The 24,738-nt window shown below is 39.8% G+C and overlaps 1 protein-coding gene across 3 annotated transcripts in view; it reads right to left on the reverse strand.

Annotated features, from left to right (window-relative positions):
• Positions 1–3,177: 3,177 nt before the first annotated feature.
• The window catches only part of bcam (basal cell adhesion molecule (Lutheran blood group)), a 53,483-nt gene continuing 31,922 nt past the window's right edge, over positions 3,178–24,738 (reverse strand). The window contains exons 2-17 of one of the 3 annotated variants that reach the window (XM_074683380.1): positions 21,631–21,752; positions 21,311–21,527; positions 19,568–19,641; positions 19,378–19,474; positions 19,074–19,256; positions 18,042–18,163; positions 17,771–17,912; positions 17,137–17,252; positions 15,918–16,059; positions 15,130–15,254; positions 14,427–14,568; positions 13,794–13,817; positions 13,205–13,237; positions 11,412–11,553; positions 10,570–10,669; positions 3,178–9,133 (exon numbers count right to left, since the gene is read on the reverse strand). In XM_074683380.1, coding sequence (XP_074539481.1) covers positions 9,131–9,133; positions 10,570–10,669; positions 11,412–11,553; positions 13,205–13,237; positions 13,794–13,817; positions 14,427–14,568; positions 15,130–15,254; positions 15,918–16,059; positions 17,137–17,252; positions 17,771–17,912; positions 18,042–18,163; positions 19,074–19,256; positions 19,378–19,474; positions 19,568–19,641; positions 21,311–21,527; positions 21,631–21,752 — 1,784 coding nt within the window. In that variant the 3' untranslated portion in view covers positions 3,178–9,130. The remainder of the gene's footprint in view (positions 9,134–10,569; positions 10,670–11,411; positions 11,554–13,204; positions 13,238–13,793; positions 13,818–14,426; positions 14,569–15,129; positions 15,255–15,917; positions 16,060–17,136; positions 17,253–17,770; positions 17,913–18,041; positions 18,164–19,073; positions 19,257–19,377; positions 19,475–19,567; positions 19,642–21,310; positions 21,528–21,630; positions 21,753–24,738) is intronic. The other 2 variants (XM_074683381.1, XM_074683382.1) reach the window with 2 other exon arrangements.

The following is a 24,738-nucleotide window of genomic DNA, read 5'->3' on the forward strand; positions in this document are numbered from 1 at the left end:
CGGTATTCCCTCTGTTGCTGGGTTAGCACAGCTAGCTCGTCCATCTTATTGGAGATAGACCTTATGCTCCCATAACGATGGATGGAAGGACAGGTCGATGTCGTTATTTCTTAGCTCACACCTGAGAACCAGCACGTCATCCTCACCTCCTTCTCCTCACCCTGTGGAGAAACATCAGGCCGTACACCAGTTAGCATTAACATGCAACAGGCTGCTTACAGCTGATTTCACATGTAAACAATGCACCCATGGTTACATGTAGGATCTCCAGACAAACACAGGAGCAAAAACAATACAAATATCACTGAAGACACTAACAGTTTGGTGTCCATGACCAACAAATGAGCCATACAAAGTAATAACCCTTTCCAAATATAAAGATTACGAAAAAGAGACGAAAAAAATTGCAAGATACAGACAAAGAAGAGAGAGCTGCCACAACAGGTAACAGGGCGGCATTTAGATGTTATTTTAAAAATAATCACTTTGCTTCAACAACTTGCTAACATCTCATGAAAAAAAATCCAGAAACATCTTAAGACTGCAAGCTTATTTATGAGATTTCAGTAAAGCGTGTGTGCGTTTGTCTGGACTGAACCCCTGCACAGCAACAGAGGAAACCCTGTAGTTGTATCAAAAGCAGCTACATTTTCTTTGGAATTTAAAGCAACTCTGACACAAGCTTTTAACCTGTTTCTAGTTATTGTTAAGCTGACAAGTGTTATGTGATCCCATTACCACTGGACCAGCTAACATCCTGAGACTTGTTAAAAAAACAACAAACATTTCACAGAAAGTTACTGTGCAGTCAGCAGATCAAATTTGAAAAAGGTGTTTGCCAAGGCCACGTTACACAAGCTTAACCAAGAGTAAAAGAAGAAAAATAAAGGTATTTGTTATTGAGAGTGAGACAGAGTTTTTACTTCATAATCTCTTATAATTTATACAAGCATAAGGTAAACAGATACCATATGCTCATGCAAATGAACTTGTTTATATTTTCCAGTGGTGTAGCATTCGAATTGCATAATCTTAATGCAACTAGTGTTTTTCTGTGCTCTGTTTTTATGTTTCGCCTCTGGTAGATGTGATGTGTGTGTTGTAAGGTGCATTTACAGTGAGAGCAAGGCAACAAGGTCAAGTGTGGAGAACGTACAATCCTTTCATTATGCCAAGAAACTCAACATGCTTCCAGGTTTGAGTGCCATTTCGAATGGTTTACAGCACATTCACATAAACACACTTACAAGAGGAGTTATGTGTGTGTGCTACTTTATTTTGTGTGTGCACTGATGCAGAGATACAGCGCTTCTGAGCACAACTCATCACCAGAAACATAAGTGTGTGAGTGCGTGTGTGAGTGTTTGAACCTCCAGGCAGCTGCTGTATTGTAATGTTAGCCAATGGGAGGAGCCTGTTGCATGTACAGAAGTTCTCTAAGGAGCAGGACTCAACAGCTGCTCTACAGCTCCTCCAGGCTCTTCTCCCTGTTCTTTTAACACACACTTTTTCTCTGATCCTCTCTCTTTCTCCTTCTCCCTCTTTCTGTCTTCCTGCTGGGCCCCCAGAGGTTTTTTATGCCTTTGGCAGTAAAACCAACATTCATGGTGTGTGTGTCTGTGAGCACAAATGTATCATCACTGTGCACTATTTCATTATAACTTAGAATGACAATAAGAGAGTCTTTGTTGAAGTTTATCTATCCAATGAGAATAAAACCCTCTGATACCCAACTAAACATCGGGAGCAGGTCAGATACACAGATTGATAAATTTCAATCAAATTTTTAATAAGCTAAGACAGAAAATCTTTTTCAAATTATTACATTGCTTGACCTTCAAACTGCTTTAGAAGGCAATAAAACACCAGGGATGTAATTTTTCTTGTTTGTATCAGGACTTTAACCTAGATTTTTTTTTATTTATGAGGGATAATCATTGAACAAGTATTCCAGCCCTCAGTGTTTTGTTACGAACAAGTATCTGCTATTACCGCTAATCCTGTGCAGGGTCGCGGGTGGCTGGAGCCTATCCCAGCTGTCATTGGGCGAGAGGCGGGGTACACCCTGGACTGATCGCCAGTCAATCATAGGGCTGACACGTAGACAGACAACCATTCTCACACACGCTCACACCTACAGAAAATTTAGAGAATTCAATTAACCTGATGGGCATTTTTTTGGACCGTGGGAGGAAGCCAGAGGACCCAAAAAGAACCCACGCATGCACGGGGAGAATATGCAAAGTAGGCCCTCCAGCCAAATTTGGAATCAACAAACAAATAATACACAAACCAAAAATACTGTACAGAAGCCAAACACATGAAAATATTCTTCTTCTTCTTCTTCTTCTTCTTCTTCTTCTTCTTCTTCTTCTTCTTCTTCTTCTTATCATTATTATCATTATCATTATTATTATTATTATTATTATTATTATTATTATTATTATTATTATCATTATTATTATTATTATTATTATTATTATTATTGTTGTTATTTCAGAGGGCAAAGGAAAGAGATGACTAATGTTACAAGCTTGGTAATTATTCAGTCTTCAACAACTTGTTCAAAAGAGTCACAATGTATATTTTTATTTTCATATGAAGTCATAAATGTGACAATTTATGTGCTGTGTGATGAAAACAAGAAATTTTTGACCTTTTAAAACCAGCAGTTTGAAAACTTTCCCAAAGAAGGAGAATAGAAGAGGACGCTGCCAGTACTTAAGTATAGCAACAACTTCTTGATCTTGAGGGTGAAATTTTGTGCTACCCTTGTGTGAGTGTGTGCTTGTATGACAATAAAGCTTCTTGAATCTTGAAGACTGTAGAAAAGATCCCTGGATCCACTGTTACTTGATAGGCAATGGTATTAGCAAGAGCTTAAAACACAAACTGCCTAATAATCCAAACATTAACAGATTTTAAATTTGTTGGCATTCAAGTTTTATTTTGTCACATTTTTATAACGATAAGTCCTCAATTTCCCCCACTTTCACTTTATCATTAAATGTCTGACCCTTATCCTCAAAGAGAATGGAACCGTCACAGCTGAGCCTATTGATCTATTCACAATAATGCACATTCTTACTTTTATTTTCTCAATTTTGTTAATCATTTCACATTTTTGACATACCAGTATGTTGTTTTTTTGTTTATGACCTAACTTAATTTTACCCCCCCCTTCTTAAGTTTTGAAGTGTTTAGGTTATCAGTTGTACATGTAAACTCCTGTCCCAAGTTTACAAACCTTGGTGTGCTACCGTGAGTTGGAGAAACCAGAAGGCGTGAAACTGTTTCCAGATTTATGGACAGTTTTTCTCTCAGTGAAGTCTAAACAAAGCTGCATACAAACATTCAGATATCTACACCCTCTCATTATTACATGTGCAGGAATATTTTTTTTTTGCTTGTCCTTGTCAATCCAGATAAAATCAGGATGAGGCTAAACATTTTGAGGACTTTAAGCATGAGACCTGACAATGATGAATTTGTTCCTTTGTGGTTCTTGAAAATCCAAGGTAAAATACAAAAGCCTCCAATATATGTAGTTAGTCTTCCCTATCCCTCCACTGAAACTGCTCAGACTTTGTGCATATGAAAAGCAAGGACATCCCTGGAACGTGCTGTTGAACATTATTGGATTAAGTGTTTGAGCAGTTGTGGTTAAAAATAGTCCTGACCTTGTGCTTTTAATGGTTTAACTGAATCTTGGAGTTGACCGCAGCCTGTCATGGAAAATCTTATGACCTTTGACCTTTTCGGATTGACCCACACATCACATCATTCCATTAATTTAGACGAGCCCTGAGGGAGTGAAGCGCATAAACACAGCAATCATATTTTATTGTCTACACATCAATTCTACATAGTTTTTTTTTTACACTGCTAAGCTCATAAACCCTGCTGGAAGCCTTATCTCCCGCTTCCAAATTCCTCCTAACACAACATAAAGTTGCCTAGTCAATTAAAATTAAAGCACACCAAGCTGAGCCTTAATAACATAACATCCCACAGGTAGTCTGGCTCACCTCACACAATCAGTGAAGCTGGGGCAGCAGGGGACTGGCCCACACTCGGCTTAATGGCACACTTGCTGATACAATCGATGTAACAAATCCTCCATGCTGTGAGATAAATATCAGAAATTCAGCGAGTACATGCAGGCCTGCACAGGTAGATGCAACAAATACACACTTAGTGAGTGTACGCTGGTACTGACGCTCATTTCTAATCTCACCAAAACAGTAAATACACTCAGGCCACACAGGATATTAAACCTAGGAACTGAGCGGAAAGAATTAATCACACACATGCCTTCTTTTCTTTTTTATCTGCAAGACCTTCCTCTTTTTCTTCCTCCCTACCTTTATCAGTACTTTTATTTATTTAGAGCTAGTGCTGTGTACAGCAAATGCAGATTTACGACATCTTAACAAGGCATCTTCTGTTTTTGTTCGTCATCGCTAATCACTGCTTTCTCTTTCTCTCTTCCTGACACTTCACCTCCTGTTCTTCATATATCTCCTCCTTCAATTTACTCTCCTCCTCACCTCCCTTTAAATGCATTTAAGCTCCCTCCATCTGTCTTTTCCCCTTAAAAGTCACTCTGTGATTTATCTTCTCCCTTCCTTCCTTCACTCCTTGATAAAACCTTGTCAACCTGCTTGTGTCTACAGCCAAGCTGAGCTTCTCTTTGCTTTAATACTCTTGAGGCTGTAAAGTGCAAACAGCATGTAGATGCTGATTATGTAGGATGGATTTCATATTGTTTGAGACACTGTCACCAGAGCCCTGTTCCTCCTGGATTCATCTTAACTGGTTGTATAAAAAAGATAATGTTCCCATACACACTCTTACTTAGCTCGATCTACGCCAAAAGCTCCAGAGAGCTACCAGATCTAGGTCTAGCAGGCAGAGGGGACAGACAGTGGCTGTCATCCCTCAATAGGCTGACACTAAATGGCTAAATCAGTTTAAAGCTACTGTAACTAAACCCAATAGAGGCGGCAGGAGAACTCACAGGGGGCAAGGGAGGAAGGAGGAAGGGAGAGAAGGACACCGAGAGGAATGACAGTAATCCCTCCTTATTGTTAGCCAGTCTGAAAAGCTCTGATCCTCTCATTCTTTCGAAAATAAAATGAGGGGATCACACAAACACACACAGAATCAAGAAAACACACACTATCTCAACACTTCCTTGATCCATATCTAACACCCTGTCTGTTTGAAGTAATGCGTGTTATCTGACACTTACTCATCATTGTTATAAACTCTGCAGAGAGCTTACTCACACAAGGTGACTTTTGAAAGAATGAAAACCTCCACTTTTAAATAAAAGCTAAATTAATATGCAATGACTATACAAAAAAACGTTCTAAATAAATTATTCTGTTTCTAATGTGAGTCTTACATGGCATTATAGCAGCTTAGCTAATTTTAGTTCGCTTTGAATGCACTAAATCTGTTCATGGAGGTCTACTTTTAAATATAAGTTCAACTTAAGGTATCTTACAAATAGCATTCAGACACAAAAAAACCACTTAAATTGCAGCCATCTGATAGCTTAGCGCAGATAATGGAGGTTCAGTTCGGCTGCTAGTTTCTCTCAAAAGAGAAAAAAATGTTAAGAACTTGGCGTTAGTGTTAGCTCATGTTTCCTAGTTTTGTTTGGCTGGTTAGCGAGCATGCTAAATGTGTTTATAGGCTTCTCTTAAGGAAACACCTGGTTTTGTGCAGCATTTATGACCCTGAAACTTGACTAAAAGCAGTAAATCCTGAAGTTTCAGTGCTTACAAGGTCAAGCTAGCAGTTAAAGATAATACAGGTGGCTGCCTTTAAAGCCATGGTTTATGCACAACATCTCTATCTATCTATCTATCTATCTATCTATCTATCTATCTATCTATCTATCTATCTATCTATCTATCTATCTATCTATCTATCTATCTATCTATCTATCTAACCACTAATTAACTTACTTCAGGTTATATTCCCTCCATCTCATCAGCTCGGGATGTCACGGACATTGTTATTTACATTTTACATCAATTTCTTTCATCCACCAATACACTGCGCCCGCTTCTGCTTCGTATTCAGTGCACGGATTGATTTCTCCGCTAACATTGGTGGGAGACATTTAATTTCCTAATGGACAGCCAGCACAGCAGATGGGGTGTGTGCTGGGACAATGTTCCTGATAGGCCACAGAGCTTGTGTCCATGCACAGTGATGGGCTGACACAAAGTTGTACAAGGGTAAAAAAAAAAGCTGTTATGTAAGCTCAACATATGAGAGTGGATATTTTTGATGAGCGGAATCAAACAGAATAATTTAGATTCTGAGAGGAACTCTTTCATCTGGTCTCTTGATTAAAGTTTGATTATGATTTATGAATTTGCAAATGGCCAATTATGATTATGACTGCCATTGATAAGAGTCATCCTACTTACAATCACTGATCTATGCACAAAGCCGCACAGCAATTTGCAGATGATTGATGGCTTCATTTCAGCTCGTTTCTATAAAACTGAAAGTGAGTACAGTGCATGATGAAGTTGGCAGCAAGCTTATCCCTCGAGCATTTATTGGCGCAAAACATGAGCTTCCTCGATTTTTCAGATGTGTCACAACAAATCATAGGATCAATCAACGTGAAGGAAAATTTGCATAATACTGGCTATATCAAAGAGATTAAACTTTGCAGAAAACTAGGAATCAATTTAGATGTCATCTTCTGGGAGCTGGAGAAAAACGCAAAAATGGGGGAATTACATCAAAAGCAATTTGATTTCAGTCTGGAGTGTGGAGTTTTAGAGATGTTGTGTCTGCTAGATGCCTTGTTATATGGACCAATGTTTCTTTTTGCCCACATACAATTTTCCTCCACAAAAGCAGCAGATTTTGAAACAACTTTAGCCCCATTTTTGATACAGACAAAAAAGAAATAACAGTGATCTCACAAAAAGAGCAAGCCTCAAGTAGCTTTTGTAAATTGCTTACAGCAAAATGGGAATGAAAACACAGTGGATACAAGGTTGTGATTGGTTTTCTTGTTTTTTTTTTCATTATAAATTCTACACAGCTGGAACAAAAAACAAAACAAAACAAAAAAGATACATCAACACACCACAGAGGTCACAACAGCGTACCACAAAATATACAGTTTACAGTACAGAGAGAGAAGTAAAGCACTGAGAATTTCTTGTAAAAAAAAATCCAAAGCAAAGGAAATTTCTCTTCTCTTAGAGCAAAGGGAAAAGAAAGGGAAGATGAAAAACTCAGTAGTTCCAAAATTAAGAATCCCCTCTCTAAAAAAAAATTTATACCACAGTATTTTTATATAAAACATTAAAATAAAAAGAACAATGCTCAAAGTTCACTTATCTATCGTCACCTGCCATCACAGGTTTGCTAACAGTCAATATGGCAAGATCAGTAGACAGACATTAAAAAAATGATTTGAGCCTTCAGGGCGGCGATAGTGGTTTGAGGTGACCTTTTTGTCTAACAAAATATTTAAAAAATGAAAAAGGCCATTGGTTCCAGTGTTCAACAAAGTAAAAGGGCACATCAACCCGCTATCAGAGCTCTCTGGCCTGCCGACAGTGTAAGGGGAGAAACGGAAAAACGGCAGTACTGCGTACCTAAATACACAAACATTCATGCTGTGACACAAAACTTTCATTTGGTAAAATAAAAAGCACATCACATACTCCTGCAATATACCCTCAACCCCTCCCACATCCCTCCCCCTGCTAGAGCAAATCACAGTGAACCTGTGCCAGTGATTTCTTCTTCCATTGGGTGAATCTGTGTGAACTACGTGGCATCTCCTAAAAGTCCCATTTGGCTGGCAGACACAACACAGCAGGCCACAGTCCAAGATTGTCGACCATTTCACCAAATTCCACCTATTTTACAGAGGAATTTGAAGATAATTGGGCTTTCTGAATGTAGCTACTGCTTTCTGTTTTTATCCAGGAGTAGAGAACTTAGAGAACAAACCATTTGGTAAAAATGGTTGCAATCACAATCCCAGAGCAGCAGCTTTGTCCCCAGTTACTCTGAGCTCCACCTTAGCAAAGTACACCTACTGTTTGACAGACATGATAACCAGTATTTGAATTTACAGAGTAAAAATAAGAGCGGAGGGAGGCAATAAATCAAGTGAATGTACTAACATAATATACATGTATGCTGGAAATAGCAAAAACAAATTTGTACAACCTAATAGCTTGTGTGTTTGAAGGCGTTTAAGCTGGATTTAGGAAGGCAAGCAATTTTAGAGAAAGGATTGGTGTTATTAAAAAACCTGGGCTGTTTCTCGGGAAAGCTAATTGGAGATATTGGAAAATAAAAGGTACATACATAAACATTCACAGGTGGACAAATTGTTATTAAACAAACAGCACCAAAGCTAGCACAGAGTTTCTTTGAACTGAAATGATACAGCAGTGTGTGCCAAACAGTGTGCTGAGGGACTTAATGTTGAGAGAGTAAATCATCACATTTTATTGATGAGAATAAAACAGAATGGCAATGTGTGATAATTTATCCCAATATACCCGGTAAAAAGCACAGGATTTAAGTGCAGACTCCCAGACAGAGAAGAGGTTTAGTGCTTCTCTTGCATGTGCACACACTCCAGAGATACACAGTGGCTTAATGGCATTTTGTGTTTCATTTGGGGTAGATAAGAGAGATTCTGCCACTGTGTGTAGGATGGTGCTATACACACACCTCACTGTACTCTTCTCTGCTGAGGAGTCAACCAAAGATGTGTTTGATTAGTTTAGAGTGAGAGTAAAAGTATTAAATTAGCATCCAGTGGATTCATGTGAAGTTTTGAACCTGTGCAAGCATTGATGGATGAAGTTTCATCTTAAATGGCAGCTTCAGCTTTAAATTAGAGGACAGAAACTTCATCCACAAAGGTCTGACACGGGTTCTAAAACAAGCTGAACAGAAACCAAACACCATGCACCCCAAATATAATCCCATTTCCAAGTTCCACCTCTCATTGTTCCCCTTCAGTCTGATGTAGTAAATAAAAAATAGCCCTGTCGTTTTCATAACTGTGCTCCTTCTTCCCTTCATCCCTCTGTCGGTTTTCTTGCATTGTCTTGTTTCATCACTGTGAGGGGAAAAGAGAGAAAAAACAAATGGTATGAATATGCAGAAATTACAATCATTCCATATAACTTCATGCTTAAAAAACTACTATAAAACTACTTGACAATAATTTAACATTCCTCAAAGCAAATTTGACAGATAAAATGCAACATTAAACTTTTCAGGCTAAAATGGGGCTGTTAACAAGGCCTAACACAAGAGACTGATACAGATTATGCTACATATGAGATCCAACATGACAGACGGACGGATGTTAAGGAAACATTTTGCTGCTGGCTTTATATGTTGTAAGCATTAAATGCTTTTGTACTACATCTATCTACTTGGTAAACTAATTTATTCTACAAAATACATCTGTTATAAAAATGTACAAGCTAATATTTCATTTCACAGTAAAATTTAAGCCGTCCATGGCTCACAGCAGCCTTTAAAAAAGCAGCTTACAGGGTGATATTTTTTTAATGACATCTCTGGAAAGGAACATCAATGGAGAGCATATGGAGAGGCAGCCTTTAACATTTCATCGTTTCATCTGTTTCAAAAGCAAGGCAAAAATGTGTCTGCAATCTCTCCACTACCCTAAAATGTCAGGCTGTTTGCTGTCAGTAGTTTCAGGAATCGTAAAAAAAACCACAACTCGCACCAACTGGCGTTTACTTTCACATAATGTTTGTCTCTAAAATGATTTTCATGAAATGTTTTATACGTCTGATGACATTTTCAGATGACTGCTCAGCTGTCACACTCCATCACTGAGGCTACAGCGACAGCTCTCTGTCAGAACTTTAACTGACCTGAGATAAGAGATCAGCATGATGAATCTGTCTGAAGCTATTTCTGCTGACTGTAAAATTTATGTTTATGTCAAACTTATCACTGCTGCTATGTCCTTATAATCTCTGAAGGAAGGTTTGTGACTCTGTGTGCATTTTCTGCCTTGTTATGTTGCAATAAATCAGATTACACAGTTTTTAAGTTACTGTTACTTGCTTATTTTCTTCAAATAATAAGCATGTTTTTCAACTATATTTACCAACTATGCTAGATAAAATCAAGAAATAAAATCAGCGTGAGTGGGGCCACGCATCCGTCATCCACCTGAACACATACAGCAAGTAACTGGAGGCTTCTTTAATGTAAGGAACTCCTTCACTTCAGAAAGACTTTGTTGTCATTCACTAGAACATCTTAACTAGGTGAAGTATCCTTGACTTGCTCTTGCTCACCGTTTGGCTGAAGCATCATGAGTCACATTCATGGAGACGCTATGCAATCCTGAATAATGAGGCATGTTACACCTCAGAAAGCTAAGGTAAATATACAGACATAAAACCAGAAGGGGTTGATTGTTTATTTATCCATGATGAAAAGTTTGAGCTCATTGTTCTGTACAAGAAACCAAGTCCCTATAACCCCTTGATGCCTGTGTGTCCTGACCTGTTCTGTGGACGGCCTCTTATTAAGGAGACCGGCCTCTTCATTGGCTTTGTCTGTCTTCATCTCCACCACAATGTCGTTGTTCACCTCTCCACTGGCACTGCAGAAGGAGCAGGGAAAAATGAAAAAGGGAGACATAAAAAAATTACATTTCAAAGACACAACCTATATCTCATAATATAAGCCAAAAATTGCCCCAAGGAGACAAAAAAATATTATTAACAGTCGCATGATGCCAACCAAAATAATAATAAAAAATCAGTTTTAGGCGAAGAAGAGCCTGGTGCAATTGATTAACACTGTATAAAATGTGCACCAATTTTTTTTTATTAATCAACAGATTTATTGATCTCTGAATTCTGCAAACATGGAGTACGTTTGCCAAGAGTGAGTAATGCTTCAATGACAGCTTGAAATATGGCTTCTTCAAAAGATGTGAAAGCCTATCACATGTTGCTTGGCATAACTGTAAGAAATAGAGAAATCAAAACAGTTGGTGGGGAGTTAAAAATAGAAGCTCTGTTGTAATTTTACTGGGTTTTTGGTAAAGGACATTTTTCTCTGTCTAAGCTGCCTGGAGAGAACACAGTCTTTAATTGCATTGGATTAATTTAATGTTTTGATTTACTGATGCTTCTATTTTTGCTGGATGTTCCTCCCCATTTAACTATCAGACAGATTAAGTCAGAGAAGCTAGAGCAGTGAGTTTTCTGCTTATGTCACAAAAAAACAACCCTCCAAAAGCAACAAGCTGCTGTTCATGGTGATTGAGACACATGAGGTAATCACTGCAAACATTAATCCCTCTGACCGCCCCCTATTTTCCTCTTTCATCCACTCACACTTCCTTCTTGTCCTTCTTGCCGCAGGGCAGCTTGCTCTTCTTGTTCAGGAAGTAGATGAGGGCCACCAACAGCAGGAGCAGCAGAACACACACCACCACGGCTATCACCACCCCGCTGGAGCCTCCCTGCTGCTTGTCAGCTACAGCGCCGCAATGGAGGGACACATGGAGGGATGGATGTTGGGGTAGAGGGGAGGTGGGATGGGCCAAGGTGGGAGGAAGGTTGTGAAGGGGAGGGTGAAGGATTGATCATAGTGAAGGATGGGGGAGGTTATGGGGTGATTTTTTGATTTGGAGGGAGCATTGTGAAGGGTGTGGAGTGATTATTTTGATTTGTGGGGGACAACGGGAAGGGGAGGAAATTAATTTGATTTGGGGGACAGAAAACGAAACAGCATGGGGTAGGGAGGATGAAAAGGAGGAGAGGAAAGGGGTGGGTGGGGTCCAGATGAAGACAATGCACAGTTGCATGGATGGGTGGAGAGAAGAAGGATTGGGGGCAGGGATTGGGATGTGGGGTTAGACTAACTTTTGAATGCAATGGCTGAAAAGTGATGGGACCCAGAAACAGGGCCTGAATATTCACAGATAATACTAGACAGTTGACCAGAGGCAGAAAACAACACTGAACATACTCACCCATCCACCTACACTTGTATCACTATACTTGTGAGGACAAAACCAGACTACAGTTATATCAGTCCCAATGTTGTTACATTGTAATAAATATAAATGTTCGGAGGTTCAAATGAAAAGCCTATTGTCAGTGGCTGCTGCATCTAAAGTGCTGACTCAGCCTAAATTTGGTCAACCTTGTATGAGGCAAAGCGTTGAAGTGGGCCTTTAGCCTCTTTGCTAACAGCTGCAGTTAGCCCACCTGCTGGAGAAGTCAGCCAAGACCTTTGTTAGGCAAAAGTCACAAGTTTAATATCTTAAGAGATAACAAGTTATAGAATTGAAAAAAGACCACTTTACTGTTTGTGCATAGAGAACTGAGCAAGTGGATACTCAATGAGCTCATATATCTTACAGTTTGGTTTAACACTGCTGGAGCCTGGTGTTGCAGGCTTAGCTTAGCTTAGCTTAACAATAAGTACTCAAAACCATGTGGGAACACTTAGCCAAAGCCTGTCTAAAGCTAAAATGAAATGGCATCTCTGTATCTCACTATTTAGCATGTTTTACTTGATTTGTGTTGTGTGATTTTTACAGGGTTGAGAGCTGGTGATGACTTCACAGAGTTTACACTGGATGACTTGTGATTTTATGGTGATGAAGTGACTTGTCAAATTTCTCTTAAAATTTCAAGAGAAGTTGTTCTGGAAAGTGAATCTACCTTAATTTCTACACAACAAATAAATTCTATCTTTATTTTTTCATATTTTCAATCTAACAAAATAAACTGCAAACCAACTTGAAACAAGCAGTGCTTTGATTTATTCTGAATTACAAAACGGTGACATTAAACCTAATGCTTTTGTCCTCATTTGAATTTGTTGCTCATTTAGATTTTTAAATCTACAACTTCAATTACAAAATAATGGAATATTTGGGTTTTAGTTTGATATAAAACCAAGTTTCTGAAATCAATATGAACTTTCTTTCCTTCTCCCCCAAATATCTCATGTTTGTCCTCTCAGGTAAAGTGATACAAGTACAGACACACCAACGCTTGAGCTCTTGTAAACACATATTCATTATTCTGTGTTTGCACACAGACATAACAACACACAGCGACTTACAGTTCTAGACGAACGCCAAACACATGTCAAGAGGGTTAGCAATACAGACCTGATGTAAGCACAGGGTTTCCAGAGAGCAGCACTTTGAGAGAAAGAGAGTTTCTCAGTCCGAGTAGCAAAGCGAAAGCAAAGCAACAGTCACAGCACACACACTACTGAGAGCATACATACACAGAAGCTAAGGTTAGAAGATCCTACACACAGCACCCCACGATGAGAGGATACGACGAAAAGGTACAGTGAGAAACAAGAAGGCAGTCGGAAAGAAGAGGTGACACAGTGAGGAAACAAAGAGAAGAAAGGAAGAAATAGAATAGAATAGAATCCTTTATTGTCCCCAAGGGGCCACAAAAAGTCGTAGTAGCATCCACAAAATATAGGACAGACATCATACAAAGGTGACAAGAGAAGAAGAATAACAATATACAATATCCACAGTGTTCGGTAGCAAGAGGGCAAATATACAAGATTACAGTACAGCAGAGTGTGTGTGTTTGTGTGTGTGTGTATGTGTGATGGAGGGGCCGGTGCAAAAGGAGTTGGGTGGTGGGGGGAAATTCTAAATTAAAGGGTCTGTACATAAAAGAGTCCTGAGAGAAGGAGGGAGGAGAGGAGGAGGAGAAGGGAGAAGGCTCTACCTCTGTCGGCTGAGTTGTCAATTGCTGCAAGAGAGAAGAAGAGAGGGAAAAGTGGTTTCAGCTAGCATGTTAAAGTGCTAGTAAGCGCATAAGAAACCTGGATTTGGTTGAACCAGATTAGTCCAAAATTTGAGTTAGAGTCTTTTCAAAGTGGTTAGCATGAGGAAGAAAGGGTTTATACTGCAGACTCAGTGCAAATGAAACAGCAAAAGAAAGCTTCATTTGTTACAGAAGTTTAAAGTTATTTGCTTCTACTAGCTAGTTTCAAGCTCAAATCAAGCTGAAGCACACACTTAATGGCTTTGTAACTTAGCTTTGTTAGCTTCACAACACTTATCCCAAGCTGTGCATTTAGCGAATCTTAAAAATAAGAGATAGTTTTCATGTCTCTCTTTAGTACACATTCCTTAGCCAGCTAAGTTTGAACCACCAAAACTCTGAGAGTTCAAACATAAATATTTCATTAGAAAAAAATCTGTTTCACCTCTTTTCCAATATTTTTTCCTTTGAATCAAATTAGATATGTGGACTCAAAGTCAAAACCAAACATCAAAAGCTTTCAATAAAGAAAACATGGGGAAGGAGAGGAGGAGAGAAAGAAGCCTTATCGTTGCTGCAGCTCCTGATACTGACCTCGTTTGAGAGATACCATGAAGGTCTTGCTATCTGTTCCATGCTCGTTGGAGGCCTCACAGGTCACCCCGTCCTTCATGACCTCGGCAGTGGCTTGTAAAATCACTGTGCTTACTACCTTGCTACCTTCCACTGACACAGACTAGGAGAGGGAGAAGAAAAAAGAGGACTTAACATTGTCACCCTTAACTTCAACATAGTTCTTCATCTTGTTTGCAGCAACACTGAATTTTTTCATCAGGGTCTTATCATGGGAATGGTATTTCTTGCAGGACAATTTTCAGTTTGATTATTCATGCATTGCATTTGCAATTTAAAGTTAAGACAAACTCTTTCCTCTAAATTTCCTGCAAATTTTACATTGGATTTCTTCTGAAGCTTCATTTGAGCTTTATTTTCATTTTAACTGTGCTACACCAGTTTGAATTTTGAGATTCTTAACATGTTAAGAGAAAATATAATAAAACGTGCTTTGAACTTCACATGATAAATATAGTGAAACCGCTGAGTGACAGCCTTGTTTGTTTGAAACGTCTCAACCTTTGTATTTACTTTCTAAATATGAGCAAATCCTTCAGGAAAACGGTAATTACATCTGTTACAGGGTTCCTCTTGCAGATTGCACACTTGGAGAGGAAATAGATGAGATAATAGTATGTTATATCTTCATCTCTGCATGTCATGTTTGTTTTTGCCCCCCTACCTCTTTTCCTGAGGGCTTCCATACAAACTGAGGGGAGGGGAAGCCGTGGGCAGCACACTTCAGAGTCACCATTTCTCCTTCCTTCCCCACCTCTCCTACAGCAGGGGTTTCAATCATCGGCTTTCCTGGAAAGGGAGTGAGAAAGCAGTGAGGAGGGGGAACTCCTGTTTTAAACAATGCAGAAGAAGCTCAAACACACCTAGGAGGACTGTAAATCATCAGAGGCTGGAACAGCTTCAGAAAATAAGGTGCATAGCTGGCTTACTGTTATAGTGAATCAAATACATAGCTTTTTCTGTTACATTGTTATATAATGCAGAAGAAGCTCAGTTCACAAACACTGATACAGTACAGTTAGAATTCAGTAACACAAGTTGCTTCAATGAAAAAGTCAGCCATTTTCGACCAGATCTTCACCCCCTTGTGTTACACATTGCAGACAAAGGTGCTAATATTACACCTTAAAATGGCAGCATCTAATGTTAGGTACTTGTTGTTATCATCTAAATAAGTGTCAATAGCAAAAGCAGAATCAGTTTGGCACTGGCAGAGAAGATTTTGCAAATTTTTCATTGTTAAGATCTTCCGCTTATACACACACAACAAACGCCCTTTCCTCTAACAAAACAATACCCTGCACACCCTAAATCACTTTATATTTTCAAGCATGAAAATATAACAATATGCTGGTGTGGTTAGTGCCTGTACTCAAGTTTTGTCCAAACACAGTATTATTCTTGGAGTTTCCTGTAAATGTAGGTCAATGATGTGTAGGTCTGGTGTGTTACCTTTGACAGTGAGGTTGACACTGGCCTCAGCTGTAAGTCCTGACACAGATGGCACGGCTCCAACACACATGTACTCTCCGGCATGATCATAGGAAACAGTCTGTATAGACAGCGTGCCGTCCTGAGAGAGCACCTCAGAGCCCTAGAGTGAACACACACCGCACGCACACACACACAAGCACAGAAATAAATTGAAGTGATGTTATCATTCTTCTGTTCTTTCTTTTTTCTTTCTTTCTGTGTCTGAGTATGAGACGGAAATGCATCTACGAGGATGCTTTCTGCTATGCTGGGAAAGCAGAGAAAGAACCTTCACACACACAGTTTGAAAACACCGTGATAACAGATCAAAGTCAGTCGGCCATGATGAACTTGTCTCGCCCAATTCCTCTCAAATTCTTCTCATAGGGATCCTTTTTACTGAGAACAAACACACACTTGCTACCTGGAAAACCAGCAGCCGCTGAGCTTCTATCACCCTCAGGAGACACAACAGTAGAAACACGGGCTACAACAACAGGCCTGACACTGGAGGAACGCTCAGTACATAACAAGCAGAAGAACAGAGGAGGATCAGACTATTGAAAGCAACACTGCTGACACACCAGCATCAGAGTAGACTGTGTTTCTAAACAGACTCTTAGAGGTAACAAACCATCTTTTGTTTACCTGCAGATATACACGACTCTTTTTGCCCATAGAGAAGAGACACTAGACAGAGTACATTTTTGTTATCAGCTGTTACACAGTAAACAAGCACTAAATGGAGCTGCATATGTCCACAGTGGTGTCAATCTTAGTGTTATTCCCCTTAATTTTATTGACAAAAGAAATGTGTCTAGTCAGGAGAAATTTTGTTTTTTTCACAGTATTCTAGTTTATTTAATTCCTGTTTTAGTGAGTTTTATGAGCTGGAAGCCCAAATTATGTGCAAATAAACAGATAAATACTTGAAGTCATAGACTGTGGGCCCTGAATCTATAATCTATTTAAGTTTAACTTTTCAAATGGAATTATGAGAAACACATAAACTTTTCAATGATATTCTAACTTTTTTGGAAAGGGCCTGTATACTGGAATGATGGGTGGACTTCTTCAAAACTCTTATCGGTGAATACCCAGAATGAATTCCATGAAGACATTTTTAAGATAAACCACTTTTCTATCAAAGTGAAAAACGAAGGGAGGAAACGATTAAGATCGTGATGGGGAAGCCAACCTTTTTCCATTGAACAGTGTGCTTAGCTGAGGCCTTGGTCTTGCACTGCCACTCCACCTTGTCTCCAAGCATGACGACCTGAGGCTGGGCAGGGGTCACACTCACTGGGTCGATGTCTGACAAAGGCAAAAATGGAAACTTGTGAAGAGAGAAGTGCCTGGGACCACATCCTTTCCAAACACAGTGAGGAAATCAGAAAGAGGCACGTATAACCAATGATCTCTCATCAGTTAAACAACCGTGCAAAAAGGTGGTTAAAAACAGAGTACTCGGCTCTTTTTGTAAGAACAAAGCTAATGCACCTCCTCTGAAGTAAAGCTTATTTGGAAGGCCAAGTTAAGCCAATTCCATGCAATTTGTAGTCTATTTCCACAAAATGTGTGTGATAAAATCAAATTAGGGAGTGTACTTGCGATAGGATTAAAGAAACAGATGAACTGTGAAAAATTGAATTGGATATCAGCCTCTTGAAAGGATTCCATCTAAACCCAATCCCTTTTTACGCTTTTAAATCTGACTTAGGGGGGACTACACAAACAAAAGGTAGATTGCTCTTTGTGGCTTTTCTCTTTTTTTAATCTACAGTTGTGTGTGTGCGAGTGTGTGTATGTGTGTGTGTGTTTCACTAACTCACAGTTAACAGTGAGGGCAATAGTTCCAGACAGGTCAGCATCCAGGTTATCAAAATCTGTTGCTCTGCACATGTACTCGCCGCCGTCCGTGCGTTTCACAGACTTTAGGGTGAGAAGACCACCCACACCACTGATTACTCCACCCTGAAAGGGAACAGAGACAGAAAAACCTGAGTCGGAGAGCAACAAAGATGATCATACTTGTTTATATACTTGTGAGCTGGAGCAAAAACTGAAAACCAGCTTTAAAAAACACACATGATGCACACTTACGTCTTTGGTGAAGTCAAACTCAGGCTGAGGGTTTCCATCAGTCTCACATTTCATGGTTACAGTGTCTCCCTCTTTGATCGGATCAGTGTTGAGGAGAGAAAAGGTTGCTTTCTCAGAGGGATCTAGATGGGCAAGAAGAGATATGGAGCAAGTGAAAATATGTCCTGTGGATACACTTTCACTGTTGTACTACATGTCATCCACTGGAGATCTGCCATGCATTCCAGGTAGATATGAACAATTTTCTTCACTTTATCAGTTATTGAATTATAATTCAGTGAGTAGAAAGAGAAATCCATTTGTAATGATCCATAAAGGGTAGTCGGTACTGAAAGCTGCCTGTTAAACAAGTCAAAAGCCATGTATTTATCTTAATTTAAATCACGCGACTGAAAAAGCATGAGAAGCTGGATAGTGCCTGCATGAAAAGAGAAGTCACGATCCACTATCTTTAGCCTCATTTGCTACACTACTGCACTGTGATTGCTCTGTGACTTAATTCTCAAAATACACACATGTACTTTCTTATTGTCCACTAACTCATTTTTGCTTGCTTTTTAATTCTACACGTGATGCAGTTAAAACTACCTAAGCAAAAATATGTTAGTGTTATCATCACAGGAATGCTAATGTAAGCAATTAACTTAAAACACAGCTGTGCCCAAAATACATTAACATGCTATAGCTAGCTTTTCTGTGAACTGTTATTATAACTGCTTAACTTAGGCAAGTTAGCTTTATTGACAGTAAGCATTGGTTAGCTTTTTTCATTCAACCCTGTCTGTGCCTAGTCTCATGTACCTACACTTGGTGTAGTTATGGGTTAGCAGACAGGTCTGATAGCAAAAAGAGACCTGAGTACAACGCAGCTAGCTTATGTTTACACAAGAAAATCCCTAGGATCCCGAACATCTTGCTACATGGCATACGGTTGGCTTAACTCGGCATAAAGATTGTAAAAAAGTAAGCTTGGGTCTTTTTGGATGGAGGTGATAACTTATATAACATCCTTGTTTTTCCTTTTAAACTCACAGTTGAGGTTGATAGTGATAGTGTCAGACTTCTTCTGTTTGTTCTGGTCTCCTGGCATGCTGTACTCTACGATGCACTGGAACACAGAGTCCTTGTCTGCCTTGGTTGGCTGCATGTACAGGGAGCTTTTGATAGTGAAGAGACCTGAGGCCTCCTTAACCACAGAGGGGATCATGTAGGTCTCTGAAAGAGAAGAGGAGTGATCAATGCATTTAGATTAACCTGTCCTTTGAATCACACATGATCTCAGATCTTTGTTTTTGTTTTTTTGTTATGCTACAACAAATAGCCAGAAGACACGCACTTTCTTTCCTGTCTTTGACCTCAGGCAGGGGCTGGCCATCCTTGAACCAGATTATTCTTGGCTGTGGATGTCCATTTTTTGTCACACAGGCGCCAATCTAATAAACCAAGACAAAAGAAAAGCAACTTAAAATGTGTTTTTTTCAGAAAAAGAGCCAGTCGCAAACATTCTAAGAGAATCCTCCAATCACCTCAGAGCTGGTAGACTCTCCCGCACTAATAGCCTGGCTGGATGGCCTTGTGAGTTCAGGCTTCTCGGGGGCAACTGAAGCAGTAAAAGGAAAGAAAAAGAAGTCATTATTATTTCATTATGATTCCCTGAAAGGAAAACCTTTAACATGGATGCATGCACACACACATACAAACTCACACACTCTACATCCACACAAGCAGAGCAGCCCACATGCCTTGCTGACCTTTCTAATTAAGCGGAGCAGTAAATATTCCGCTCCACGTTATTCCACTGTGACCTGCTTCACATGAGCTGATAAGGGTCAAATAACAAAAAACACAGACTCTAACACACACATACACACAGCCACAGGTGTGAGCGTTCCCTCTTGTTTTATTCCCTTTGCTCACTTGTTCACATGCGAGGTCATCTTATCACCGCCTGCAGCTGTCGACTGCTTATAAAAATAAACAGTGGATGGGTAGTTCTCTTCCACTCTCACTCACACATTTCGGTGTTTTTGTTTCCACTCCCAAATCAGATGTAGCATTTTTTCTGCCTCAAACTGTGACAGCATGTACAAAAAATAATTTAGTTGTATATTGAGGACTTTTTTTTTTAACCAAAAATGATCTTTAACATGCTTTTTTGTCCTATTACAGTTTATTCTGTTTCTCTAAAGCTGCCATACTCTTTTTCTTTTATCTTTCAATAAAAGGAAACCAGGCTGACCCTCAGGAAGTCTCATAACTCTCCTCTATTATGTTAAAGCAGGACAGGCACCATAATTCAACCTCCGAGTAAGTCAAGTGGTCAGATGTGAACCAAGAATAATTGCAGGTTTATGAGATATGTTGTTTTCTTACAGCTGTGAGCTTTAAGTGTATCTCTAAGGAGGCTTTGTCAAACCACACTGCATTGGGGTATTGTTTACAACTGACTGGCCTCATTCAGGGTTGATGGCGTATTCTACGACATTAATTTAAACCTCAGAGCCTTTGAGTGCGTAAATGTTAATGGATAACTTTTAGCTCTGTCTAAGAGGAAGCTTGACTAAGTAGTGTTTGTTTTGCTTTCCTGCCGACACAGACTTCCCCTCTTTGAAATGATTGATCAGTCAATTTCAGAATGCAAATGAATAGTTGGGTCACTAAATGCTAAAAGTGCAATTAATGTTTGCTTAGTGAGGCTGTGTGGAAAGGGTAAGGGCACAGCAGCCCACACCCTGGGTCAGCCCTTCAGTGCCTGGGTGATAAATCTGGACTGTTATTAAGGTGATATATATGAGACATGACAGGTGGGATTGAGCTATTTATCAATTGTGTCAAGATTGATTAGATTGTGGTTAATTGACCTCTGGGGAACTGGTTACCACAGGCATGAATATGCCTCAAACGCCTTCACACGATGAGGAAAGTATCACTTTTAAACGTTCTCTCTGCTTTGAAAATGTATAAAACTGAGGTGTATCATACTTTATGATGCTACATCTTTGTTTTAAAAGGTTTATCTCAGTTATTTTTAGTGTGCATGAAATGCAATCAGCAAAATGCATTACGTACAATTAAGCCACTGCTAAATGAAAGTATGCGTGAACACACGCAGATCAGATTAAAGCCGTAAATCTTAAGCTGCTGTGACAGCAACAAAACAAGCCATAAATTCCACATTTCACCAATTAATGGGAAAGTGTGGGGGGGTCCTCTTTGAAGAGGTTATGCAGGAGTCATGTAAAAGGTCAAAGGAGGGCTGGTGCACTCACAGAAGACTTGGAGCATAGTGGCAGCTTCCCCGACCCCAGCTGAGCCAGCGTTGACCTGACAGAGGAACTTGAGCTCGTCGGAGGGTTGAACTGATGTGATGGTCAAGGTGGAATCTTCTCCGATTGTGACCCTCCCGCTTAGAGGGGTGCCATCGTCACTTAGTCTCTCACCGCCCTGAGAGTGGAAAGCAACACGTGTTCGGGTTCCCTGCTCCTCCTGAAAGAATTCAAAGACAGAATGAGAAACAGAAAAAGGTACATCAGCATGAAAAGTGACCAAAGAAGACATTTTCTACATGAAATATAAAAAAAAGACTCACAATGAACCATTCCACAATGATGGTGCTTGACGCCACTGTGTGTGTGCAGGGCAGTTTGGCGGTCTCTCCTTTCATGACTTCCACTTTGGGAGTCACCTCCACCGTCACACTTCCACTACATACTGCAGAGAGAGCACAAAAGAAAAGAAACATCATCATTTAAGTTGCCAGCACAAGAGTTTCAAGTAACAATGTCATTTTAGCCAAGTTTATAAAAATATGCAAAGTTGAAACTGACCAAACGATACCAATACATCGCTTTGTCATCACAAATGCTGCTGAAATATGTTTTTTCCCCTTCATTTGCATCTCTTGCACTATAGCAGCCATTTTCTGCAGAGATAGCGATTCCGAAGTATTAGTAAACCCTTGAAGGTGTATGAACTGCAGCAAAAACTGCTCAGGGACCCTGAGTCAGTCACTGTCAGTGCTCTCCATTCAACAGACACATTAAGATGCACACAGTGTCCCAGATATCAATGAGAGAGAAGCAGCTAGAGCACAGGCTGGATCCAAACTGGATCCTGTGGGGATAGGAAGCACACCATAGCTCTCTAAACTCTCCATGCATCTAGCTGTTAAGCAACTACACTGCAAGGAGATAAAATTACAGGGAGGAGAAACGAGGGAAGAGGAAGGAGCTCCATTTGTGCTAATGAAGTGGCTGCAGCACACACGGTGTCATAAATCCTGTGGTACAGGAACACGTGAAGGCTTGCGTGAGGTTTTAATGTGTGGAGACAAACTGCAAAGACCGGACAGGGTTGTTTATGTGAGTGGGGTTAAACTGCTTCGTCCATTTAGCATTTATCTTTGACAGTTAAATCATAACGCAAGTCATCAACATAAGAGTGATATTTTGATGAAATTTACTTATTTAAATCACTTTATTAACCAAAATAAGATTCAGTTAATGTCAGGGGAAAAATGCAAAGTCATGGAATCACAGGTGAAATTGCTGCAATGTCGTACCAGCACAAAAATAAACTGCAAGAGTTTTTGTACTGCAAATAATGGAGGAATATGAGAAAAATAAGTAAAAACAAAAAGCTTTTTATTCCTCAAACACTCCAAACATTTAGCTAAGTTGTTATAATTAAAAAGCAAAAGATCCACACTCTTTAATATTTATATTCTGAACATATACAGTACTCAGCTAATGAAAAACCCAGCCCAGTACACCAACATAAATTAATCATGTCATCACTTTCTGGACTACAAAATCAACACTTTAAATAATTTATCTGTTGTGCAAAACAGCCAAGAGGAGAGAAGATGGACTTCTGGGAATCATAGTCTGTTTGACAGGCTACTTTTAATAACAGGGCAGGGAAATCCAGACAGCGAAGATGAAAGGCTGTACGCTGAAGATGTCTAAAGAGAGGAGAGGAGCCAAGGGATGACCGCTTGTTATCACTGTGCTGTGAGGAAGAAAAGAAAGGAGCAGGATGGAAGGGAGAGGGCAAGGGGTATATATAGAGGAGATAATAGAAAGAGCTGTCAAAAATACACACAGTGTTGTGTGTACGTGTGTAAGATAGACTCGTTCCACCAGGGTCAGATGCTGTGATTGACCCACGAACCACACTCAGGTCAGAGGTCGGTTAAGCGTTGACATTTGATGAAAAGACCTCATGTCCCTCACCACTTTTGCGTTCTTTCACTTCCTTTTCGTGTCCTTTTCACTTCCCTCGCCTCTATTTTTACCCCGCTCCTCTATTTCCTAAAGCACTTCTTTTATTTTGCTGCCCTGATTCCTATCCAATATCTCCCCTTCTCTCTTTCTAAACATTTTCTTCTATTAGCTCAGTATCTCTCCGGGGAAACAACATTAGTTTTACAAACCGAGTCTCATGTTCGGAGTTTGTGAGAGGGATGTGGCCCAACAGAAAATCCGCCTCTGTTTCCTCGCCAACACAAACAGCAAGGCAGACGAGCAAATGTACAAGAATGTGCGAGTAAACGGAGCTCTGTGCTCTTAGGCAGCACTCAGGATTTAAGAGTCTCGTTAAGTGGTGCATGGGAAAAACACACACTCACACACACATACCGCATTAAATCAAGTGACTTACTGGCACATGCAATCTGAATTCTAACCTCGACTTTTGGGGGATTTTGAAAACAACAGGAAAGCGTGCGGTGCATCTTCCTTTCTGCAGAGTGGTGGTTTGTAAGTTTCCTTTAAGGCTGATGTGAACAGTAGAAGGTATAAACTGGTGGTTTACTGCATTACACAGAGAAAATGGAGGTGTGAGACTGAACTAAACCAGATAAAAAACTGAAACAAAACTAAGTCAGTGTAAGTCTGTGACACCAAATCTGTCAACTAATTAATCAACTGATCGCTTATTTTTAGCTGTGCAAGTCACACAATACAGATCACATTCACTTCCCTTGGAAACAGCTGTGTGTTCCTATTGTGTCATGTTTTGGGCTCATTTTTCAGCCTCTGGCACAAATCTGCCAGACATAATGGAGTATAATTAAATTTGCTGAATCCTCAGTTTTGGAGCAGCTGCAAGCCCAAATTCAGTCTCTTATAGGGGAATAAAAGTCACAGACTAATGACTCAAACAGACTATGTGAAAGTGGGGACATATATTACAGAACAAATGATCTAGTCAGGAGGGTTTTTGTGTCTTTTTTTAATTAGCATCTGAGGAAGATGAAGCTGGGTCACCAAATTTCTTTCCTCTCTCATCCCTCCTTTAATTTTGTTATCTGTCTTAACCTTTCCTCTCTTTCAAACACATCTTTTGGTATTGTTCATGACATATTTCAGTCTAAAGTGATCAGTCAGACTGCTGTTTTTACACACAGGACAGCTGCAAGAACAGAGACAGACAATTAAAGCATCATTAGGAAGTCCTCTGTCCAATATACATGTGTGTGTAAGTGAGTGTGTTCAGTCACAGGCTGTTGACGGTCACTTTGTGTGGATGTGTGTGTGTTAGTAAGAGAGACAGAAAGAAAAGAAAGTGGCTGTGTTTGGCTGGGTAGGGGTTAGTAAGGGGGAGGGGGGGTTGCCCCAGCTTCATGGGGGTCTCGTTAGCTGACGCAGGCCGGCTAATCGGATTTAGCCAAAGAGAGGGAAAGTGTGTGTGTGAG

Source organism: Halichoeres trimaculatus, unplaced genomic scaffold, assembly GCF_033239565.1.
Source record: "Halichoeres trimaculatus isolate MK-OKI-2021-1 unplaced genomic scaffold, fHalTri1.1 fHalTri1_scaffold_12, whole genome shotgun sequence".
Lineage (NCBI taxonomy): Eukaryota > Metazoa > Chordata > Actinopteri > Labriformes > Labridae > Halichoeres > Halichoeres trimaculatus.